The 23,211-nt window shown below is 43.2% G+C and overlaps 1 protein-coding gene across 1 annotated transcript in view; it reads right to left on the reverse strand.

The window, feature by feature from the left end:
- Positions 1-23,211, reverse strand: part of LOC129101240 (tetratricopeptide repeat protein 28-like) — a 157,833-nt gene that overhangs the window by 55,383 nt on the left and 79,239 nt on the right. The window contains 3 exon segments of the mRNA XM_054610964.1: positions 1,667-1,797; positions 2,698-2,970; positions 7,947-8,094. Coding sequence (XP_054466939.1) covers positions 1,667-1,797; positions 2,698-2,970; positions 7,947-8,094 — 552 coding nt within the window.

Below are 23,211 nucleotides of genomic sequence, written 5' to 3' on the forward strand. Positions count from 1 at the left end.
CCGCACACTGGAAATCCAGTCAGAATCAACATCCTGCCCCCGGCCTCTAGGAAGTGACCTCAGCTTCAGAAAGGCCAGATAAAACGTCCACATCAGAAACAAAAACATCAGGCCGGCCGTAATGAGCTATCCGCCAGGCTCCAGTGTGTTCTGAGGGAGACCAGGTGGTGTGACACACATATGACTCTGATTAGGGGGCCTTCAGACGAACAAGAAAGGAAGGGGCCTTAGGGGGGGCAATACAGGGCCAATCAGGACTTTTAAGGATTTCTACAGTATATGATGCAACTATTCAAGGTGTTCAATGACCTCCACTGGGCCCCGGGACACTCTGGAACACATGAGTGGTCCATTTGCCATTTGTGTGCAAGCATAGAGGTGCAGTTTGGGTAAGCTTTTCCACTAAGAAGCAACATCTGAGCATTATGCACCTCAGTGGGCGAAAGTGTGGTCCACTATGGATTACAGCAGCTTGATACCAATATACTGATACCGTACTGCTAAATCTTTAAAAATCATTAGGAGCAGACTCATACTAGTCTTTACATTGGATATGGTAGTTGGCATATACATGCTTGCACGCATACAATAACAAGTTAAAACATTTAATCCGACATTTTGCCGGCTAATTACTGCTACAGCCAACCGTGTGCAGATCAGTCAAATTCTCACAGCAGACACCGAGGACCTTGCATGTGTCCTCTATGTCTCTCACCCATCTCCATCTCTAAACTCATTACATGTCTGAGGTTTTTTGGCACTGGTGTCTGTAAACTCCTAATTATACGTCTGCTCTGCACATATCCTCGAACTGTGGGAGGGAGAGATGTCAAGTAGACCTCTGGCTTCATTCTTCAACTGCAGATTCCATCCTGGTGCATTGTGTTGCATTTGACTGGACTGTTTAAATGTCTCCTGATATCAGGGAACACAAACAAGCAGGCCTGTCGGCCTGGTGGGGAGGATAAGGTGTAAAGGGGAAACGGAGGCCATTCCTCTCCTTGTGTGACGGGAATTGTGTTGGAACAAGCACACCGCCCCCCCAACAATGACCACTGAGGTTGGCCAGAGAGAGAGGGAGAAGCAGGAGACAGAGTGAGGACAGAAAGAGGCCACCAAATAGGAAGAAAGTTTTTCTAATTTCCCTCCCTCTCCTTCATTTTCTTATTTCCTTCCCACTCTCCATGCCCCATATTCAGAACAACTTAATCTGTGTAAATGACATTCCAAAACAGCCGTATGTTACAAAGCCCCAGACTTACTGCTACATGGACCAGATTAACATCTGCATAATATCTGCATAAATGGTTTGCATTCATAATAAGGTGAACCAGCTGCTAAGGCTATCCTGTTGGCCTTTCCTACAACTGCCTCACTCTCTCTCCTCCCCATCACCTTCATCTGTTCTCCGCACTAACTTGACACCCATGTTTTTAAATAGACAAAGAGCAGCAGCATCTCTGTGTCCTTCAGCCTCCTCCTTGAGATACCCTCTAAAAAGCCAATACTGAGAAATGCTGGGCACAGCACAATCCCAGACCTAGAAAATGATAAGAGACTCACAGAAAATAAACACTTTTTACCCTCAATTCATTGCCCTCTGCAATGACGCCTGCTCTATCCATTTAAAGACAACTTTAACTGCTTTCAGGTGTGTGCCTCTTACCTCTCTGTCCTTTAGCTTCATGGCCAGAACCAGCTGGTTGCGATGGTTGGTCAGCGCTTCGCGGTAGTTTCCCTTGGAGAAGAATGCCGAGCCCAGATTCCCATGAGCACGGCATTCCCCTGTTTGGTCACCTGAAGAGGAAAAAAACAAAAGACATGAGGTTAGAAACTAAAGAGCCAACAAAGCATATTTACAGTACAGCCTGGGTAATTATAAAGCAACTGGTGTTTTTTTTTCTTTCCACATCATCCCTACACCGCTGTTGAACAGCGATGCGATGAACCACATCTATGCCACTGGATCCTTAAAAGGGAAAGTGGCCGTTATAAGTTCTCCACAGTAGAGCGGCTTCCCTGACAGCTGGTAGTGTTGATCTCAATGCTCCAGAGGGTGAGAGGGGAAAGCCTTATTATTTCTGCCTGACAGAAAGGCCCCACAGACAGGGCCAAAGTAAAGCACAAGTCTCTGTGCTCCACCTGAGAACCACAGCTCCTTATCTACAGCTGCTCTACCCAGTCATGTGTCAAACTGTGTGGGGGGGAGAAGAGTGGAGCCAGTCTGTGCTACTCTCTTTTTCATTTTTTTTTTCTCTAGTTTTTTTTTCTTTCCTTAACTGCCTTTCTCTCAAAACATCCCTCCTACACCTATAGTAACACCCACACAGTATATTCATACTTGTACTTAGTGACATCTATTTTTGACAAAGAAATGGATTAATTCCTGCCAATTTCTTGCATGAACGTAGGATTCATCCTCTGGGGAACAGCAATGTCTGTACAAAATCCCACAGCAATCCATCCAATTTTTGTGCATCACTGGCTAAAATGAATTCAGTTTTGATAATTTATTGGTTGTTTGAGTAATTTCTCAATCTTTTAGAACTTAAGCTCGGGGACGTCGTGTTTCAGACATTTCAAAGACTAAACGATTAACCCAAAAATCATCAACAGGCTAATAAATAAGGAAATTCATCGTTATTTATAGGTCTAATCTAGTTTATTATTCCTTCTTTCCAGGTTCAGGCCTCTTACCTAAGGTCTTGGCCACCTCCAAGTCCTGTTGCATGTAGCCAGTGCTCTTCTCGGTGTTGCCCAAGGACCAGTGTGCGCTGCTGAGGGCCGAGAAGACGGAGCCACGTAGCTTGAGGCTGCATGTGCCGATCTTCAAAGCGGCTTCCAGCACCACAACAGAGGCTGTGTGGTGGCTCGCTGTCAGCAGCTCCTGGCCAATCACAGACACCACCACAAAGGGACTTTTGTCCAGCTTCATCTTTTGCAGCTGCTGATAGGTGGGCTCGAGAGACTCTGTGCGGGAAGGACATGAGTAAAACAGAGTTTAGAAACAGGCTCCAAAATATAACAAAAAAACTAACATTGTGCTTGACTGACAACAATATTTGACAATGATTGCAGGGAATGTGTTGCACAATTACCAACTCTGACGAACGTGACTGCTGTCTGAATTCAGACTCTACTTTTCTCCAGCAGTGGTTGTGTTTTGTCTGCCTGGACAGCCTGTTGCTTGGCTGAGAGACAGCTTTCGCTGACTTCACTGACAATAAATCAACATAACAGCCATTTTTCTGTTCCCTCCACTCTGACTGGGGTAATCTCAGACAATTTCCAACAGCAGTTTAGTGCATTGTGGGCAACTGTCTTTACAAACCACAAAGAAAAAAATACATTTCTGCCTTCTCTTCGTGTCGGCTGATATGGTTGTTTAAGAAGAATACAGAGGCCTGAGTGGGTTTTGAGATAGAGTTTGGGGAGTGATGGGAAAACTAATGCAGCTAATTCACAACAGTAGCAGCAGCAGAGGAATGCAGAGCAAAGGAGACACACAAGGTGACCTTTGAAGAGGCTGAAAATGCACACAATGACATAAATCAATGGTGGGTCGCGCGGGATTCGGATCCACGGCCTCTCCAGATTACAAAGCCCTTTGGCAGACACCAACATCGAACATCGGGGGGGGGGCACGCCCAAATGTGTGTGTGTGTCTATTGATGCATTTGTGTGTGTGTTAGTGTAAATTTGCATTCATGTATAGGAGTGTATCTGGGGGATGCTTAATTCTCATGGCCCTGTATCTGCAAATATTTTTGAATAGGATTGCTACTAATTAGGTCAAAGCACTTTACAGGAGACTGCATGCACGGTGTTACTGTTCCTGTACAACCTGGCTATGTCTACAACAAGCTTTCATAAACCGTATCTTACATTTGTTTAGACGCACATTTAGGCAGTGAATAGTCACAATAGTTCTTGGAAACACACATATGCTAATTCACCTAAAAACGCACGCACACGCACACACACACACACACACACACACACATATATATATATGAGATGCTTCCCCACACAAGTACTCAAAAGCATAACTGATGTTGCTCTTTCAAGAGCATAGCTTCTGTTCCAGCAGTTGGCAGAATGTCGTGCTTACGGAGTCACCGTGTGCATATTATATCCATTCATAGCTTGTAATTGCCTTCAGAGTGACAGCGAGAGCTGAGTCATAAATCAAACACGGAGAGAATCCTTTTTAAAAAGGTGTCATGGCTACTGCATTCATAAACAGGTAGTTATGACAACGTCAGCGTGTGTTGTTTCACAGGCGCGCACACACACACACACACACACACACACACACACACACACACACACACACACACACACACACACACACACACACACACACACACACACACACACACACACACACACACACACACACACACACACAGTCAAATGCTAAAGCTAAAGTGTTTGCTGAGGCTTGTATCAAAATATGAAGCAAGAATTACAACCTCTAACTCATTGATATGCACTCAGCTAACAGAAAGTCATAACAGAGAGTAATTTCGCCCTCATCTAGCTCCCCTTTTGCCTGGGTACATTTGCAGCCAGGGTCACACCTTACTGTAATGACAGTATACTGATGGACAGAAATAAATATATGCGATGTACCAAATAGTTACTCAGCCTCATCTCATGTGAATAAAAACATATGCCATGCACTCTCCCTCTTGTACTTCAGTAATGTGTCTTTCTTTCTGAATTCCCCACTCTCTCTATGTCCATTTGTTTCTACTGAATACTTAAAAAAAAAAAAAAGTCACAATTATTGACGGTATGTATAAAAATAGGGCTTAATCTTTTTCCAAAACATTTTGGCTATGTAGTTCAAAGCAAATGTTTCTTAAAATATTCTTTCAGTGGTCGATTTGGGGATCTAGTGAGTATTTATGGAAATAAGATGGTGGTTTTATCTCAAAATAAACTACAATGCTTGATTCCACTATAATGAAGGAACAATGTGGCTCACTAATGTGTTTTTAATAGTTTTAGACTATGTGGTATTACGGCACAAACTATATCAGGCTTTGGCTACTCAGATTTCCTTCATAGTAGGATTATCTCAAGGTAGGTTTGGGATTTTTCATTTGATTTGTTGAGAACAAGAAAATAAAGAATAAAACCCTTCATCTTTAAGTTATGATGTGATAATGTATTGTTCTGCAAAAAATGATCATATTGCTTGTTGTCTCCAGGAAGGTCAGATGTCAGGACAGCCCCTCAGTGCTTGTGGTGTTTTTAAATCAAAGGTTCCTCAACATGACAGATGCAAATGAAAACAGACTCCAAATCCTCCAGTTTAAGGACAATGTTTTTAATGGCAAATGATCCAGCCTGGATCAATAACCGCCACGCTGTGAAACAATCTCTTCTATGGTTTATCTGGAGGGATTTCCAAGCGGAAAAAAACCTTTTTATTCAGCATGTGTGGAAAACAATCAGATAATTAACGGCTAATGAACCCTTTGCTCTCTGTGGCCCCAAGCAGCAGAGTGAGAGACAGAACTGGAGCAGGATGAATAGTAAAATATTACCCATGTGAGAGGCGGATTTCCCAAAGCTCAATCAATGATACAGAAGGACAATGCTGATATTGGGGGAAAGAATTGCTGCCGGGATGATCGGAAGTGGCAGACAAAGAGTACAGTATGAAGAGGGAGGTGAGATTGCACCAGTTTCCACCTGTGCGAGAGCCTTTTGTTGTGGGGAAGTACAGAATGAATCACATGAGAGCACAACAGTTGCTTGACTCTGGAAAAATGAGAGGAAACCTTGATCTTTGAAAGGAGGAGTGGGAGCGTGTGTGTCAGGGAGAGAGGCAGGAATAGTATATGACACACTAAGAATTGGGGCATTATACATGTAATATTAACTTTACTGCAGACACAGAAGAAAGCTTTGATGAATCCACTACACACTGTGTCCTTGAAGACATACGCCTTGATATCGTTCTCCGAGATTCATTATTTGTCTTCCTCTATCCTGATTTATTTATTTGCTTATTTGATATGGATGTCTTCGGATGGATCTCTTTGCTTTGTGGCAGAAAATAAACATTAAGGTGCTTCTGGGAGGACTGTAAACATCACAGTGTGCCGAAATGTCTGTGGTTAGATAAATGACTAAGATAAGGGAACACTGCAATCACAGCTAGATACAATCAGCTCTTTCTTGGCAACATGGCAGCAACATTGAGTTTATACACAGAAGGGAATAATGTGGTGTTTGCAGAAATGCTATAAGAGATTAAAGCGTAATTACAAATGGATTACAAGTGTAATTAAAACATTAACAATAAGGTGATAAACCAGCTGTAGTACAATGACTTCATGAACATGGGTGTTGTAGTTACTTGAAACATATATATTTGCAGCTCAAGTTGTTGAGGAAAACTTGTTTAAAGCTTTAGCCTTGCTCAACTGCAACTAAATAGGTGGGTGAGGTAATTAACAAGCTGAACCCTGGGATAAGTGTGCTACTTTACGTGGTTGACATAAAACGGTTGGCAGGAACGTGGCGCTCTTCCCTTCTTGAAGGAAAGAAAGCAACCCTCGCCTACCTTTCACTTATCAGGAGACTTTGGCTGAGTAACACTGATTATCCTTCCTGTTTGCCTGCGTAACATTGATTATCGTCCCCCTGTGCCAGGAGCCCCTCTGAGAGGATCATCATTGCTCTTAATCCTTTGACCTAGCTACCTCTCCTCAACACACCTTGGATTAGGTCTTCCGCTGGTTGCCCGGTACCGTGGGAAATAGGGTAAACAATTAAGAGATTAAATGGCTTGGGCTAAATGTTGTTCTTCCCCTACAGAGAGAAACCATTCTGGTCCATGATGCTTAGGTCTGGGCTAGCACCCAAAACCTTTTCTTGTTTTGTCTCCAGTGAGAGGCTTATACACTCAGTGTTGCTCAGATGGGCTCTCCAGTCTCTATTCTCTTTGCAATATTTTTTTTTTCTTCTGCATTTGCACAGAAATATTCAGACGAGCACTGTATTCAATCAAAGAAAAACTGATTCCTCACTGAGCAAAGCCCTTCAGAGCTGCTGATCTCATTGTTCAGTTCAGTAAATTTTGGATTATAAAACAAGGCCACATTTATTCACAGGCGCAGTTATCAGAACACTTTGGAAAAGAGAGGATGACAAAGCAAGACTGCAGGATGACTCAGTCTATTTTGGCAGTCGCTTCCATACAGATCTGAAGAATCTTAAATCCTCTGCAGTGGTCATCTTAGGTGAAATTGTTGCCAGGTTTGTTTTGAGGCTCATTAGGCTGACCCGCACTGATTACTCATGGACAATCAGGTCACTGCAATTAGCTGATAATAATTTATAACAGAAAGAACACATTTTAGCAACAATCTGGGCTTGAATGCGCAACTTATAAATCCACTTAGCTTTAGGAAAAAGGCTTACACAGGGGCAGACACAGACAATGGCATTAGTGTTGGATGCTCATTAAGATAGCGGGCTATCTGTGTGTGTGATCAGCCCGTCTGACAATAAGATATGCTGAAGCTGCAGGCGTCAAACCTCAGAGTCCGGAGGTAAGTACTTGACACCAGTAGTCAGTCACAAAGACAGAAAGACAGACAGACAGACAGATGGCCTGACCGCCGAATGGGTAAAAAAACTGACAGGAAAAGTCACCCCAACATGCTTATTGACTGACAGAGTGTGAGGATTATTTCAATGACAGCTGTTGGGGGACAAAACATGTGGAGGTGGTGAAGCATACAGACAGCAACACACAGACACATGAACATTATGTCCACACACACACACACACACACACACACACACACACACACACACACACACACACACACACACACACACACACACACACACACACACACACACACACACACACACACACACACACACACACACACACACGCAGCTACTAAATGTCTTACCTCGTAACGGCGACTTCATGGCGGCTTCTACCATGCCCACCAGTAGCTGTAGGCTCTTGGGGTCTTGGGCCAGCCCGGAGGCGAAGGCGGCCAGTGCGTCGGCATGGCGACCAAGGTACTGAAGGGCAACACCCTGTCGGAAGTATGCCTGGAGAAGGAAAGAGGTAAGAGTCAATAGGGATCCAGTCTATTATACAAACACACTACCAGACACACTCATTTCACAGCATTTGCAATCGTTCCACATGAGCAGTTTTCTGAACATGGCACCTCTCTCCTCTGTAGTCCCATAATAAAGTGATCACTGGGGTTTTTGTACTTGTTAATTGGATTATAAATTTTACATAAATGCACATGTTACACTGGCTGGCTGCCTACTCAGGAGCAACTATTGTTTTTCTCTTCAATATTTTGTATTCCGTTTGCTGTGGGAGTGAAGTGCACACAAGCAGAGGAGTGGGATTTCTCTTGGGCTGTGTTCAAGAGAGAGTAAAAGAAAAAGGAGAATGGGAGAAAGCTACTTATTCAAGTCGGTCCGTAGCTCAATAAAAGAACCCCCATAAATACTTCAGATTAAGCATTCCTTTTGTCAGGGCTGAGTTGTAAAATAATAACACAACTGGCCGGAGTCTGTTTTTGCCCTATTTTCACATCAGATGTGTCATGTTTGGGATACGAGAATAGCTCTTCAAGCGGACAGAAATTAACTGCATTTGTCATCCAGTCAGTTATTCACAGAGCTGAGAAAGTCACATTGTTGTGGAGTATAATATTTCAGCTCCACTGAGATATAAACTGCATGCAACTGCTGACATACTGTATCTTTCTGTGAGAGACTAAAATGTTTTGGAACATTCTTCAGATTGAAAAACTAAAACAGACGCCGTCTCTGGGATCCAAAGCTCCATCAATAAGTGTGTTTTTTTTTTTTCCTTCACGTTGTCTGTTTGGACTAACCACAGAAAAGAGATGTATTATCCAAGCAAGTTTGTGACTCAGAATGTTTGTGTTTGAGGTCTGATCAGAAAATAATCCTAGTGAGTTGTTAAACCTGAATCTGGTCCAGTCTAGCAACAGCAGCAAAGAGATATGGAACAAGATCCAACTCATTATTCACGATCCAAACCACTAAATCCCGACAAGAGAAAGCAAACTGTCTCAGAATAGACATCAGAAATGCACCATTATAGCAGCAAAGCATGGAGGGAAATGAGGGACAAGCTTTGTGTGAGGCTAAGAAACAAGAAAATGTCTGAAATTTCAATTGTCATGTTAATAGTCTAAACATTTCCTTTTCTGCTGTTTTAATGTGTTTTTGCTTGGTAGTCCAAGCCGCCGTCTGTTCACCTCCTCACTGAGCAGTCCCTCCACGCACAGCCACGTCCAAAGTGACACCGGGGCTAATTTGCCATTAGCATCTAAGAGGCCTTTTCATTAGTCTTCCCAAGCTTCTCCGTTAGCACAGCTAGGCAGCAAAAAAACGTCTGGGAGGATTACAGAAAATGAGACATGACATCGAATTTATAGAGACCAGTAATTAATTTTGCTTCCGTCTGAAGCCCCCCACTGACTACCAATCTCTCTCCAGACCTGCTGCCCCCTCAACATCTCTACCTCCCTTTGCTTGCATCACAACTCCATTGATAATGACGAGGACAGAGATTAGATTCAAAGCATTAACCTTTGTTCCAACATTGTTATTATAAGAGGGGAGTGCAGGCCAGGGTATCCGCTCAATATTAATTGCATCTTGTGGCGGTGGAGTTTGGGCGGGACACATTGGTGAGAGTGGGGAGGCCTACAAACGTTTCGCCCGGGGGGAACAAAAGACATTTAAAAGCACTTCTCCCTTTGATTAGATTTAGCCTACTATACGACTGCTCACCCAGAGATCTTTCTCTCATTCTCTTAAGCGCATACCCAGGCTGAGACGACCGGGGAAAGAGAGCGAGAAAAAAGATGAATAAAATAAGGCTTGTTTCTTACAAAAATTGCCAACTTCTATAAACCTTTTATTTTAACCCCTTTGCTGTCCTACATAAGGCTGAAAGACTGGACTGTGTAGCATGCATTCAAATAATGCAAACACAACAATAAATGCATAAAGAAAGAGCCGCGGCAAAAATGGAAGAAAATACAATTCTATAATGCCGCAAGACAAATTGATTCTGTCATCATTCTGCCTTCAATACACATCATAGCTGCACATACACATACCCACACCATATAACATCAGCCTTTGCATACACCAACTAGTCAATTCAACCAGAGATGCTCATGAAACAGATCGCTCACTTGAATTTGCATTACAGTAACTCCATACTAACGTAGAGGAGCACCAAATAGTGCATAAGAGGACAACGCTGCAGATATAACACCAAGTGGTTGGCTATGCTATTGGCATAAAAGCATTATGGGAGACAGCATTTTCTTAATTCACGCTTAACAGGATATTTTCCAAAAACACAGCAGCATCTGCTTAGAGCTGCTGCTACAGTGATTAGCACAGACAGCGAGAGATAGAGAGAGTAGAGAGGGGGGAGAGAAAGAGAGAGCATTACAGGAAAAGAGAGGGCTCCACAGATTAACTTTGCCCTGTCAACATACAGCATTACATACACAACAGAACGGTACAAGTCAGTTCTTAATCACAGCCAAAAACCACCTCCCTAAACAGAATACGTATTAGATAATGACTCCTTCGAAGGCCAAGTTCACAAAACACAGGCCCTCCTGAAATGTGTCGCATCTGTTAGACATCTTTTACAACATGACAGACACAACCCGATACTTCTAATAATAGGTTTGTGTTAAATTCAATCCCGGGTAAATTATTGACCCGTCCTGCATCTTCATCTCACCTCATCTGTTTAATGGTGCAATGTGCTGATACTACTGAAGAGAGAATCGAATGGGAAGGTGTGCCGTTTTTACCCGTGGGTAAATTCTGGGAGTGCTGATGTGCATGTGTGTTAGTACGTGTGTGTGTGTGTGTGTGTGTGTGTGTGTGTGTGTGTGTGTGTGTGTGTGTGTGTGTGTGTGTGTGTGTGTGTGTGTGTGTGTGTGTGTGTGTGAGAGAGAGGAAGAGAAAGAGAGAGGCCCGAAAACATACGAATAAGAGAGAGGATAAAAGCTTTTCTTGTTTCTCGAACATTTTAATATTTCATGAATGCTTGTTTGATGTAGTTTTAAATATTCATGTTTTAATGCTTTGGAGGAAGAGGGAAATGATGCAAAAAAAAAAAAAAAAAAAGTTATTCACTCTGGTACACTGTGCTACACACTGCCGGGATCCAACATTCTCCGCACACATATGCCCACACAGGCTCATGCACACCAGTCACATTCGCTCCCTTTCTCTCTAACAAGACACTCACAATGAAACATGGACAATTTTTCTTTCAGAGACAGCTCTGTTCACAATAGGGCTCACAGTCAGAGCAGCTGGACAGGAAGTTGACAAGATTGGGAGTTTGGCGCAAGACCAGCTGTTACAGGCTCCTTTCCTAATAGAAGATTAATACCTTGACATATGTCCTTGCCTCCTTCTTAGGCTCCTCGTCAGAACTCTCTAACACCAGGGATGTCATCTGCCCCTGGGAGCAGGTCTATGTTTGCGCTTGTCTATCTGAAAATCCGGGCCTATCAGGCTGTACAGTACAGTAGTAAGAACAGTTTGGTTAGAAATGATTTGCACACTTCTGCCTGATACAATTAATTTAAAAGTTCCTTATGTAACATCTTAAAGTAGTGTGAATGCTGAAGAAAGACACGCTGTCTCCTTCAGATGTGGAAAACTGTGTTTGGTCAATAGGTTGCTGCATATGCTTCCTACATCTAAGTTGATTTCCCCAGGTTGCACTATGAGACAGAATGCTTACTAAAGACTGCCAAATCTATTTGTTTATCCTTTCCTCAATGGCATTTTCAGCAAGAAATCAAATTGCTAAGGTAATTTGTAAGCCTCCTTTGTATGAGGGGGCACTGGAGCTAAAGAACCCGCCCATGTAGTCAGGTTAATTACAGACAGGTACAGCTGTTTGCTGCCACACTTTCAGAGTTGTAAAATCTCAACCGCAATGATGTCTCTAAACAAACTGTACAACTCCTTCCCAACAAGGCTGGCTGCCTGTCATTGAACCGACTGCTCCAGCTGAGCTCCGGTGGCCCAAGGACTTGTGCGGCCTGCTGTGCCCTGATCGGTGATCAGCAATAATAGAGATGCTCTCAAATGTGGAAATCAATAGAAGACCGTGCCACACCCTTCACTGCTGTAGCATGTTTAGGATACGCCTGCTGCAGATGGTTTCTTATCACCCACAGGGCAGTTGGTGCCGATGCGACCGCTCACAACAGAACCCCCCACTGCTGCCATAATGGAACCTAAATAAGACCATCAAATAGGGACAGCGGGCTGCAAATACACTGCACACGCACACAAATACAAACTGAAGAAAAATACATCAATAACTCCTCAAGAAAACCACCCATCTGTCTCAAACAAACATGTATTACTTGAAATCAGCTTTCCACATAGGCAAGGACACTGGGATCAGATTAACACTAATGGTGTGACAGGGACAAAGGGATTGCTGCCTTTCTTCCCTCTGTTTCCTGGCTCTTTAACTATAGGTGTCGTTGCCTGGTTTCCAATGTGACCTAGAAATGTCATGTGTCGACCAGGGTTTCAGACATGTGCCTCCGCCATCCCTCGCAAATCTCTGCCACTACACTTTCAAGGTGACACAGTCGATTGGCAGGGTACACAAAATGTCAACTGCTTAATTTAATATCCCGGGATAACTGTCGGCCATGACAAATTAGCTGTAGAACGGCTGAAAAATTGCTGCTTTGGGCCTTCTGCCCTTCAGCTCGACAAGCTGAAAGCCACAGTACAGTACAATGGAGGCTGTACTTAATTAAATATATTTCTGGAGCTGCGGTCAGTGAGTTTCTCATCCGAGTTACCCATCTTCTTGCGCCTCGCGGCAGGTACAGATCTCTTTCCCCCAGGACCTAAAGGTCTGAGGTCGGTCCTCAGGCAGTGGGGGCATTACACCCATTGCCTAGGGCCAAACATAAACCTCTGGCCTCGAGGTCACTGGAATAGAATCATGACACAGCTGCCTGTCTATTACCATCTCCCCAATCTAATAAGACCAGACCCTAAACCAGCAAACACCCCTGACCTACATCGATCATGTGTGCGTTTATCTGTGTGTATGTGTTGTGTTGTGTTAGTGTAGAAAAAAACAGTGACAGACTCATTTTTCTTCACATGGACTGAAAGATTTCTGAATTAATCCAGAAAAATCAATGAAAAATGTTGCATTTTCAGGATCTTGTTTAGTCCTATATGCTGACTGGAGGGCTTTTTGTGGAACAACCCTGTTCAAGTCCACAGTGATTTCATGTTATTATATTCCTTTATTATTATATTCCTTTATTGATCCCCATGGGGGAAATTCAAGATTCAATTCAATGTTAACAAAATAAGCCACACCAAAGGTGCATGTTATGCACTTATGCAAGTCAAATTCAAGCACCTTACAATCTGCATGTAGGTAGACGTAGTAAAATATTTATGATCCATTGATGTATACCTCCCTAATGGCAGTGTAGACTCTAGTGATTGCTGTTCCATTCAGTCCTTAATTAGCCCATTAGATTAGATGGCTTTAATGAGAGCAAATTAAAATGATCTTTCTTTGTAGAGCCGGCAATTAAAGGGTAAATGTTTCATTATATAATGAGTGGCGACATTAAGATCCAGGTAAAATCCAGAATGCCTGGTGGAGGCTTCAGCATGAGAGACATTGTAGTACTCTCTTTCACGGCTGCGAGGAATCGATTAGCAGGCTCACATCAAACTGGCAGCCAGTACCGGACTTCAGAATGGAAAAGGTCATAGTCAGGTATGTGGAATCAATGCTGAGCACTCTGTATTCACTGGGTCTTGTATTATCTGGCTGGGGGATGGTTTAACGTTTTCTAAAAACAATTACCAAAAGACAAAGAGAAGTTTCAATAAAGAAGGTCAGGGTTTGTGATCGGGGAGGGTGTCCTGTGGTGCACATCCATTGTGACAGTCAACGTGAAATAGAAGGGAAAAACTGATATTTCTCATTCATCACAAACAGATGAAACAGCACAATAGTAGCAAGCTGTGGGGTCGTGAAGGGACATGCTGTGACAATGCACTGTTTGGCAGAAGGAATTCAATTTTCTTTACGCTACGTGCATGTCCACCATAACTGAGGGTTTTCAACAAGGAAACAGCCCAATACAAAGTGATAAACCAGCAGATAAAATGGCAATATGCCTGTAGCTCATTCCAAGCATGATAGCTCCAATGTGGGACAAACCATGTCACACTCTTCCACTATGATTTATAGCCCGATTTGTCACATGGATGCAGATTGCATACTTGCATTCTTATTAGCATCTTAAAGAGTCTTGAGATGTGAGGCTGAGAGGGTCAGGGTGCTAAACACATTTCCGTGCCCCTCTCGACTAGATCTTCAGCTCTGCTCTGCCTGAGCATTGCACACGAACCCCACAGCCACAGGCGCTGACTCTCAATTAAAATAGGCATTAATTACTTAAAGGAGCTTTAATCAATCACAGCCAGATGGTGAGCCTGAAGAAGAGAGCAAACTCTAGGCTGCAGAAGTTCCTTTCACCCTGACTAGAACTGAGGTGGCCATAGGCTTTATTACAAAATACCTACAAGGCCTATATTTTATAGTTGTATAATAGTAGTAGAGTATATTGTGCTGCCAAAAAGGCTTATCAAGCATGGAGCTGCAATCTCTGTGGAAAAATGTGTTGACTGTCAGAGCGGAACTTCTTACCAATCATTATAAGAGCTCATGATAGAATTAAAACTCACTTTTTGTAATCCAAATTATAGGTCCTGATTATGCAAAGCCAATGCCAATTGAGTAAGCAGGCCTGACCATATGGGTCCCTGATGTGTTTAGCCCCACAGTACCGAGAGAAGAGGCTACTTGGCCCTGGTGCTGTACTCTCTGGCCTGAGGCACCACATCCTCCATCTTCATTTGTACTCCCTTAATTGGCTTTGACAGTGAACTCAAGCATGGCTGAAAAATAACCTCCTCTTAGTAAACACTGGCCAAGACACATGTTCTCAACATGGGATACCAGGCGTCTCCATTAGCCATTAGGATGGGTAGTCATGGCCAACTGACCCTCTCTCACTGCTCTTCAAAGCATGACACTCCAAGCTTCACCTCTCAAATGTTGCTGCCATCTTAGCTGATGTATTGAATTTCTAGTGGGAGACAAAGGCTGCTAATACCAAATGCAACATCCCAATTCACAAACCATTTAGCCTGTGCAAAATGAAAGCTGTTCAAACTGGCAGTTTCTTAGGTGTGAAAAATCAGCTGCCAAGTGGAAGAAATATTTCTGAGCATGAGGTGTTTTTTGGGGGTTGGTTATCATCACTTGCTGAGTTTGAAGATCCCAAAGAGAGACAAAGTCCATCAAGTCATTACCCCCCGTCACACTGCCACACAGTAGGTGCAGCTCCTCGTCAGTGTCAGCACTTGTGTTGGGATCATTAGGTTGCTCTGGCCTTAGTGGGAAGTTGCTTCATCAAACAAGCGTCCGCAGCACAGGCTGCTTGACAGTGTGGCTCCAGAGTTGCCGTGCAATACTTCAAAAGACCCAAAGTCAGCCTTTATGGAGAGAGCTATAATGAAAAGCATGGCATGAGACCCACTGCTTTTGATTCTGCTGCTAAGGAGTCATACATGATTGAGTAAAAGGCAAGTTGAATCACAGCTAAGGCGCTGAGAGACTGAGAGGACTGGAGAGAGAAGAGGGCTGGGTGAGGATAGACAGTGATGATGTAACCCAAAGGGTAAGACATGTACTTAAATCTAGGAGGAGGTGGAAAGACAGAGGAAGAGGGCGAGAGAGAGAGATAAAGGTTAGCACATGAAGGACACACAGATGCCTCTTGTTATTCCTTCCTAGTGTACTATACATATCTGCTGCCATCCAGGCTATCAGAGCTCTTTATTGTGCATGACCTGTTTCTCCTTCCCGTCTCCCAGTGCAGCAGCAGCATCAGTGTACTGGGCTGCTGTGGCTGCAGCGCCACTGCTTTGCACACCAAGATCTCCCTAGCGATCACCAGATAAATGCACTTTAATTCACAACACATGCGGCAGGGGTTTATATATAGACTCGCTAATTCCCCCTCCACACAGTGCAATATGAACTCCATGCTGCACCAATTTAAGTGTGTGATGAGTCCCACACGGACAGTCTCCTCTACTTATCATATATATGACATGCTCCAGCACATTGCTGAAAATATCAGAAGCTGAAGAAAGTACTATTATGTGTGGACCAGCGATGATATTTCATTATTAATGAGGAGAGTGGTTTTCTGTGCTTCTTTTCTATTGAGAATTATCAGTCGATCCCAGATTTAGTTGAGCTTATCAGTAGAACCATTTTGGGAACGTCACACCCACAGAGGGAAAAACGCATGCGCTGTACTGCACATTTTAACAAGTGCAACGCTGCTAATGCACATATTAGCAACAAGTACTATTTTAGATGCAAATTCTGGCATTCAACTCCCCCAAAATAGGGCTAATTGGCCGAGTTCTATTGAAAGGAGGTGTCTGCCTCTGATAACACTGAGTGGTTCTGTAACACATCTGCACAGTCTCTGCGTTAACTCATTAAACAGCAAGTTCCCTCAGCGTTCTTTGGCAATAACCATGCGTCATTAATTGTGTCCGCCTGCTAATCCTGTAGCTGTATTTCCTTGGCTTTGATATCTACCTCTATGCATGCTGCGTGACTCGATGGCCTGTCCAGTAATAAGATGAAGTGAACAGGTTTCCGTACCACCTGTGGACACTTTATAAGTAAAAAAAAACGTAAATATGTTAATTCAAAAAGTCCTCTGGCAACTTGTCACAACATAGAAGGAATCAACTGCCAGAAAACACAAGCGCACAAACACGCATGTACATACACACGACAAGGCAAATAAAAACACTTGCTCAGAGCTATGACTCATACTGTGGGTGCCAACAATCAATGGGGCTCACCGCACCCAGCTGGCTGTAGAAGCAGAATGTATTAATTTTCTCATTTAGAAACAAATATATACTACAAATAGATTAATGGTGTTTGATCAGCTTGGCAGAGCGATGCCAATTAGTATGCGTGGATGGCAAGAAGCATGATGCTTGATTTTTCTATGTGCTGCTCTAAAAGCATGTGGCGGCTATATTGAAAAGCACTATAATGCCCAAGGAAGGGGTTGCATTACAAGGAGAAAAAAAGGGGGATAAGAGAGGAGGAGGACAGTGGAGCCATGGGAGCCAGGGAATCAGGATCACAGGTGTAGAAAATTGAGGCTATGGTTAGCTTAGGACAGGGAGAGGTGAAAGTGGCCCTCATTTCATACTACACAGAGTTTGGCAATTACTGGTGACAGCTCCTCGCACCAAGACGGGTTAAAGATTGATCCGGACAAGCAGGACTCTGTTTGCTTTGTTGAAAGTAATTAATCACTGTGGCCACGGAGGAATTGGTGCCTTGAGAGCCACGCAGCTCTGCCGAGTGTGTCAGCACATCTGCATGTGTAGCCATATGTGAATATAAATACATACACGTGTCCCAGCCCACATTTCTGCACACATCTCCGAAAACATCTGAAATGCGAGGAAAGGATGGAGTGGAGTGGTAAAGGGAACTTTGGGGAAAAGGAGGGGAAGAACAGGCAGATGGAGGAAAAGAGGGAGGGAAGGAACATGCGCACACTGCACCCATTTATTCACATGCATGGACTCAAGAGGACCAGTAGTGCAATCCATCATAAGAGTCCTATCCACACCCGCTGAGCAGAGAACTACAGTCAAGGGGAACTGTGGATAAAGGAGGTAGAAATGGGGGAAAATAGGGAAGAATTCTCCTTCCTTCACCTTCACTTTGCTCTGAGTGAAATGAAGGAGTTACATCTCCTGCTGCAGGTAACTTACTTCTCCTTAGTATGAAATAAACAACATTCCCTCTGTTTCATCATGGCCAGTCTCCCACCCTCACAAAATCACTTATTTTCTCTCTGAAAAGAAAACTGGAGTATTTCAGCGACATCTATAAAACCAATTTCACATCCATCCCATTTTAATTGCTCATACAAACATTTTTTAATTGAAAGACAAATCTAAAAGTGGTCTTGTTTTTATCACATAAGACAACCCACTCCTACTTACAGTGATTCTAGAGAGCCTGTGTATACTCAATGTTAATGCCTCATGTATTATCCTGTTACCTTTAACCACAGTTATCAGACCAAATGGGCAATAATTATGGCCAGTTTGATTGTGTAAATTGATTGTGCTTGTTGCGAATATATGGGCTAAAAAAAGAAGAAAAAGCTCAAACTGAAAACACGCTGTGCATACTGTAAATCCCATTAGATCACGTACACACACAGACACACACACAGACACACACACAGACACACACACACAATCCTGAGGCTCTCAGTGCTGTGAACCACACTCCCTCCTCCCCACCCTCCACACTGCAGTGATAACAGAAGCAGGAGCCCAGAGCCACAGAGACAAGACCCTGATCAATAAGAGTACACACACATATACACACCGACACACACTCGCTGACACTCACAGGGGAGTCCAGTGATCCCGCGGTAGCTGGGGGTCTTATGGGAATGGGCGTCAACGGGCGATGGGAAAATTGGATGTGAAATCGTGAGGGCAGGAGAGAGGAAAAGACAGAGGGGCAGGGCATGAGAATACTACGGGTGTTCTCTAGCGTCATATTTCTATCCCTAAGCTAGAGAGTTAGAAGGGCAGCAGCTGCAGCAGAGAAATGGCCACGCGTTGAGAAAGCACTCATTGAAGTGTTGGCTATGCCGCCGCAGGCCTAGACACTAATAGAAACAGAAGCCAGGGACCCCTCTATGTCAGTGCCTCAGCTGAGGAGAATACTAAATTCATCTCTCGTGCTAATGATTACCCCGAGCAAGGTGCAGGTCCGCAACACCACTTTGCAAATGAACATCATCAAAACCTGCAAATTCAAATTAGCACACTGTCCAGACCTGCTGGTCTACACTCACAGCTCTGTGTCGCAATACCTCCAGGACACATTTTGGCTAATAAGAGGAATGATTCTCTGGCTCAAGCTGAATACTGAAGACTTCCTGAGCCGGAAACCAGTATGGTTGGTGGTTTTAGGAGTAGATGTGGTGTAATAAATTATGAAAAGGCACTGACCCCCCCCCCCCCCACACACACACACACACACCATAAAGCAAAGGTGTATGAATTACCTATCAGGCTTTCCAAGGAGTGACGACCCCAGTGATGTAGCCAACCCCACTGCAATCATTTACTGAGCCACTAGCCCCCGTTTGAGACCCCGCCATAACTCTCTCTCTCACACACACTCACACACACACTCACGCACACGCACCCCCACCCCCTTCTGGACCATTTAAAGAGGACTCACTCTCATAAGTTATCATTAGATGGCACCGTGTATGAGTGATGTTCTATTACTTCACTACAATACATATATTGAAGCATATTAAATCATGCTTACTGAGGTAATTATAAAACAAGAGCAAAGGGTCCTATGCTTTCACGTCAGTTTCATTTAATACTGTGTTTACCTGCAGTTTGTAAGCCCGTATTAGTCTTTATATGCCAGCACACGAGTAGAGCATGCAGTTGTATTTGTTGCTTATATTCTCTGACTCTCTGCTAAATATGTATCTGCTCTCTGTGCTAGCAGATATGTTACAACACGTTTACTCACTTTCTCCTAACACTATCCTCCCTGCATCATTTATCATGTTGTGGCATTAAGATAGCATCCTGCACTAAGCCATCTTCTAGTGATACTCTATGAATAAACTTCCTAATATCAGCCAGTGATAGCTCATTATGCTGGCCTATCATGCTGGGCCTCTTTTAAAGTGGTTTCTCTCTTGGGTAAAAAAAAAAAACCTCCATGGTCTACTTTGCTTTTTCAGGGATGCTGGATTAGGCATCCTGTTTTAAACATTTCTCTGCTGCTTTTTCCCCGGAGCCTGTGGAGATGAAGAGAGCTTTGGAGTGTTCAGAGAGAATTTCATTCAACCTGTAGTGCTTCATGTTCCCCCATGGGGGTTTCCTTTCCTCTGTCAGGGGTCTGAAAGCTAAACAACCCTGAGGAGAGGGCCAGGGAGCCACTCATCTACTGTACAAACATGGTAAGCACAGACATGGTGGAGCGGCAGGCTGTTTACAAGCCTAACCAAGCAGATAGATCACTCTCAGAGAGGGCCTCGGATGAGGTCATTCAGTATGAAGAAGAAATGTTCATACACAGTTATAATTACACTATAGAGCAGATACATTGAGATTGAGAGTTCTTCCAGATAAAAAATAAATGTAAGTTTAGGACCACAAGGTAACTCTGACTAATAGCTGCTTATATTAACATCACTTTGAGCTTTTATGTTGTTTTTTTACTTAGTGGAAATGAAAACCAATACTTCAAGAATTTGCAAAAGAAGACAAAAGTCATATCTCTGACCACTGTTTTCAAACACAAAGTCTAAAGCGCACCCTAAATGCTAAAAAAAACAAAACATCCTAATTAATTTGCTTAAATCCTCTACATCAAATACAAAAACACAGATTTCACACCACAAAGGCCTACGTCACCTCTTGAAATGTTTGTGTGTGCTGTGTAAAATTGTCTGTGCATGTTTTGCTCCCGTTATATCACGGAGTTGTCTTATTAAATCCATCGCCAGGAGAGACCAGAGTAATTACTCACTCCCCTCACAAAACCTTTTGGACTTTAGGCCAGAGTCGATGTGCTGCTTCAAATGTCACACACCTTAGCTGGCAATTAAACACCACTCTCCCTCAGTGCCAGTTTTAATGGGCTTCCTCTACTCTAAAAAACAAACTGCAAGCTATTCTCATATCACGTTATAATAAAGAGTATTATGCTTTTATGGAGCGTAATTCATATATAATTTGCAAAGGTTCTTAAGTTATTAGGCTCAGTTAGAGTGACATTATGTCTTTGTATTATATCAATGATTATAAAAACATTCACATGGAGATACGGGCAGCCCATTATATTTTGATTGGCATTTGTAAGTTAGAATATTTTTTCTTGCTAAAAGAATGATTAAGGCTTTGTTTTAAGTGTCCTGTGCCTTTAGCCTCATCGAACTAATGTTGCCACTAATGCCTGTAAACTGTAAATTCTGATTGAAATTTAAGCTATTTCAAACTATGAAAGGGGAATTAATAAAGCTTTCTTAGGAAAAACATTTAGTAGCTTCTACGGTTTCAACGGGTTGTTATATCAGTCATGACAGTTCGGAAAATTTGCTTCCCTACTTGAGCGCAGAAACATTGGGTGATAATTGGCTACAACAAATCAAAACAAGGTCAGAGAGCAGCCACATTTAATGCGTACACCAGCCAGGTCAAAGTTCGACACCACTTCCCTGCCAAGGCTCATTCTGTGAGACCAAGTCACATGCACTGATCTCGATCAGTTCTGTTAACCCCAGTGTCATTCTGCAATGCGTAAAGTCCAATTAATAGACTGGAATCTGTGCATGCGTGTCACAATGGCAGCTGCCTTACCCCCTCCCTCTTCCTGGGCACGGCTACAACGGGTGCTCAGTGTTTATGTCACCTCTTAATTGCGTTTTTCCCCCATGGTAGAGGTATGGCTTTGTGCAGACGCCCAAAGGAAGAAAAAGAAGGTCAGGCTGCCAATTTAGAGCTGGCAGGTCGAGAGTAGCGGCAGCACTTAGTTTCGCTTGAGAAGAGAATGGAGGGCTGCTGCTCATCTATGGAAACCAGGACAAACAAAAGAGATAAGTGAAGGGGAAAGGAAGACAAATTCCCCTCCTCTCTTTGCCGTCTTCAGACTCTGGGAGAGTGACACCAGGCTTACAGAGAAGTCCCATGTTCCACAGCTACCTCTGATTGAACAGGGACAGTACGGAACAGGAGGGTAGGATTTTGAGAAGGACATTTTAATGTCCCGTACCTCAGAGAATATGCAGAGCAAACACACAAGAACATCTCTAATATCAATCTACACAAAGTGTCTTTGTTAGGACTAACTGTGTTTCTCCAAAGAGAAGCACAATTAAGTAAATCCACAATATTACTCAATATAAAGCAGATGAGCTGTCAACGCTGTGACCTCTCTTCCCATTTAAATTGAAGAATTTAAAATGCAATGCTGATATTGACAGACAAAAGGAGTATCAAATGACAGGCTGCATTTTACATTTCCGAAGGCACTTAAAGATAAACCGTAAATCAAGACGCAACTTGTGATAAAATGTCATGTAGGCCCGAGGCATTTTGATCTGCCCCTGGTGAATAATGGATTTCAGTGATCTGGTCCCCTTCAATATGGTGATGCTCTGTCACCCTAAATAGATTGTTTGTATGGAAATATAAATATATAAATTCCCCAAAGATCACAGAGTCAGATGGAGGTTTTAAATGAACTAAATAAGGAATAAAGTATGTGAACTCAGGACACTGTCCCTCATTGTTAATGGGGAAGAAAGCAATAAAGTCCTAAAAGACTCCACTGCAAGCAAAAGAAAGGGAGTGCTTACAGTGCCCAAATAACAATTGGCCTTTCAGCAAAGTTAAGAAATGTATGCCCCAGTTGCTGCTATGCCTTCCCTGACTTGAACAGATATGGTTTGACAAAGAGCCAGTGAACCCTGGACGTTTCCTCTTTTTCCATTTCTGAATAATTTCCATTAAACCATCTCAATGTGGCAGTCAGAGAACTGAGGGAAAAGGGAGGAAAGAGAGGGAGCGAGAGGGTGAGAGAGACTGAAAGGATGAGGGGCAAAGGTAGTTAAGAGGCAGTCGGTTTAGGGCTACACACACACAAAAGAGGATTAGATTAGGGCCAACAGTATGTCTTTCACCACCGAGCCCTGCCGAAAATAGTTCTTAAAAAAAACGAGGAAAAATAAAGAAAATAATTTGCTTGTGACGACAAATAAGTTCCGGCAAAACTACATTTTGCAACATGAAAAGAAAAGGAACCTATCTCTTTGACCGGGCCTCTCCGGTGGGGGTGACTTGCACACTGAAGGACAAAGGCTTTTTTTAAAAGCAGGTAGTATAATCTCTATAGATCCCCTTATTTGCATTCCAGTGTGTCTGGGTCAAACTGTCAGACTGTCT

Source organism: Anoplopoma fimbria, chromosome 13 (genome assembly GCF_027596085.1).
Source record: "Anoplopoma fimbria isolate UVic2021 breed Golden Eagle Sablefish chromosome 13, Afim_UVic_2022, whole genome shotgun sequence".
NCBI classification, from domain to species: Eukaryota; Metazoa; Chordata; class Actinopteri; order Perciformes; family Anoplopomatidae; genus Anoplopoma; species Anoplopoma fimbria.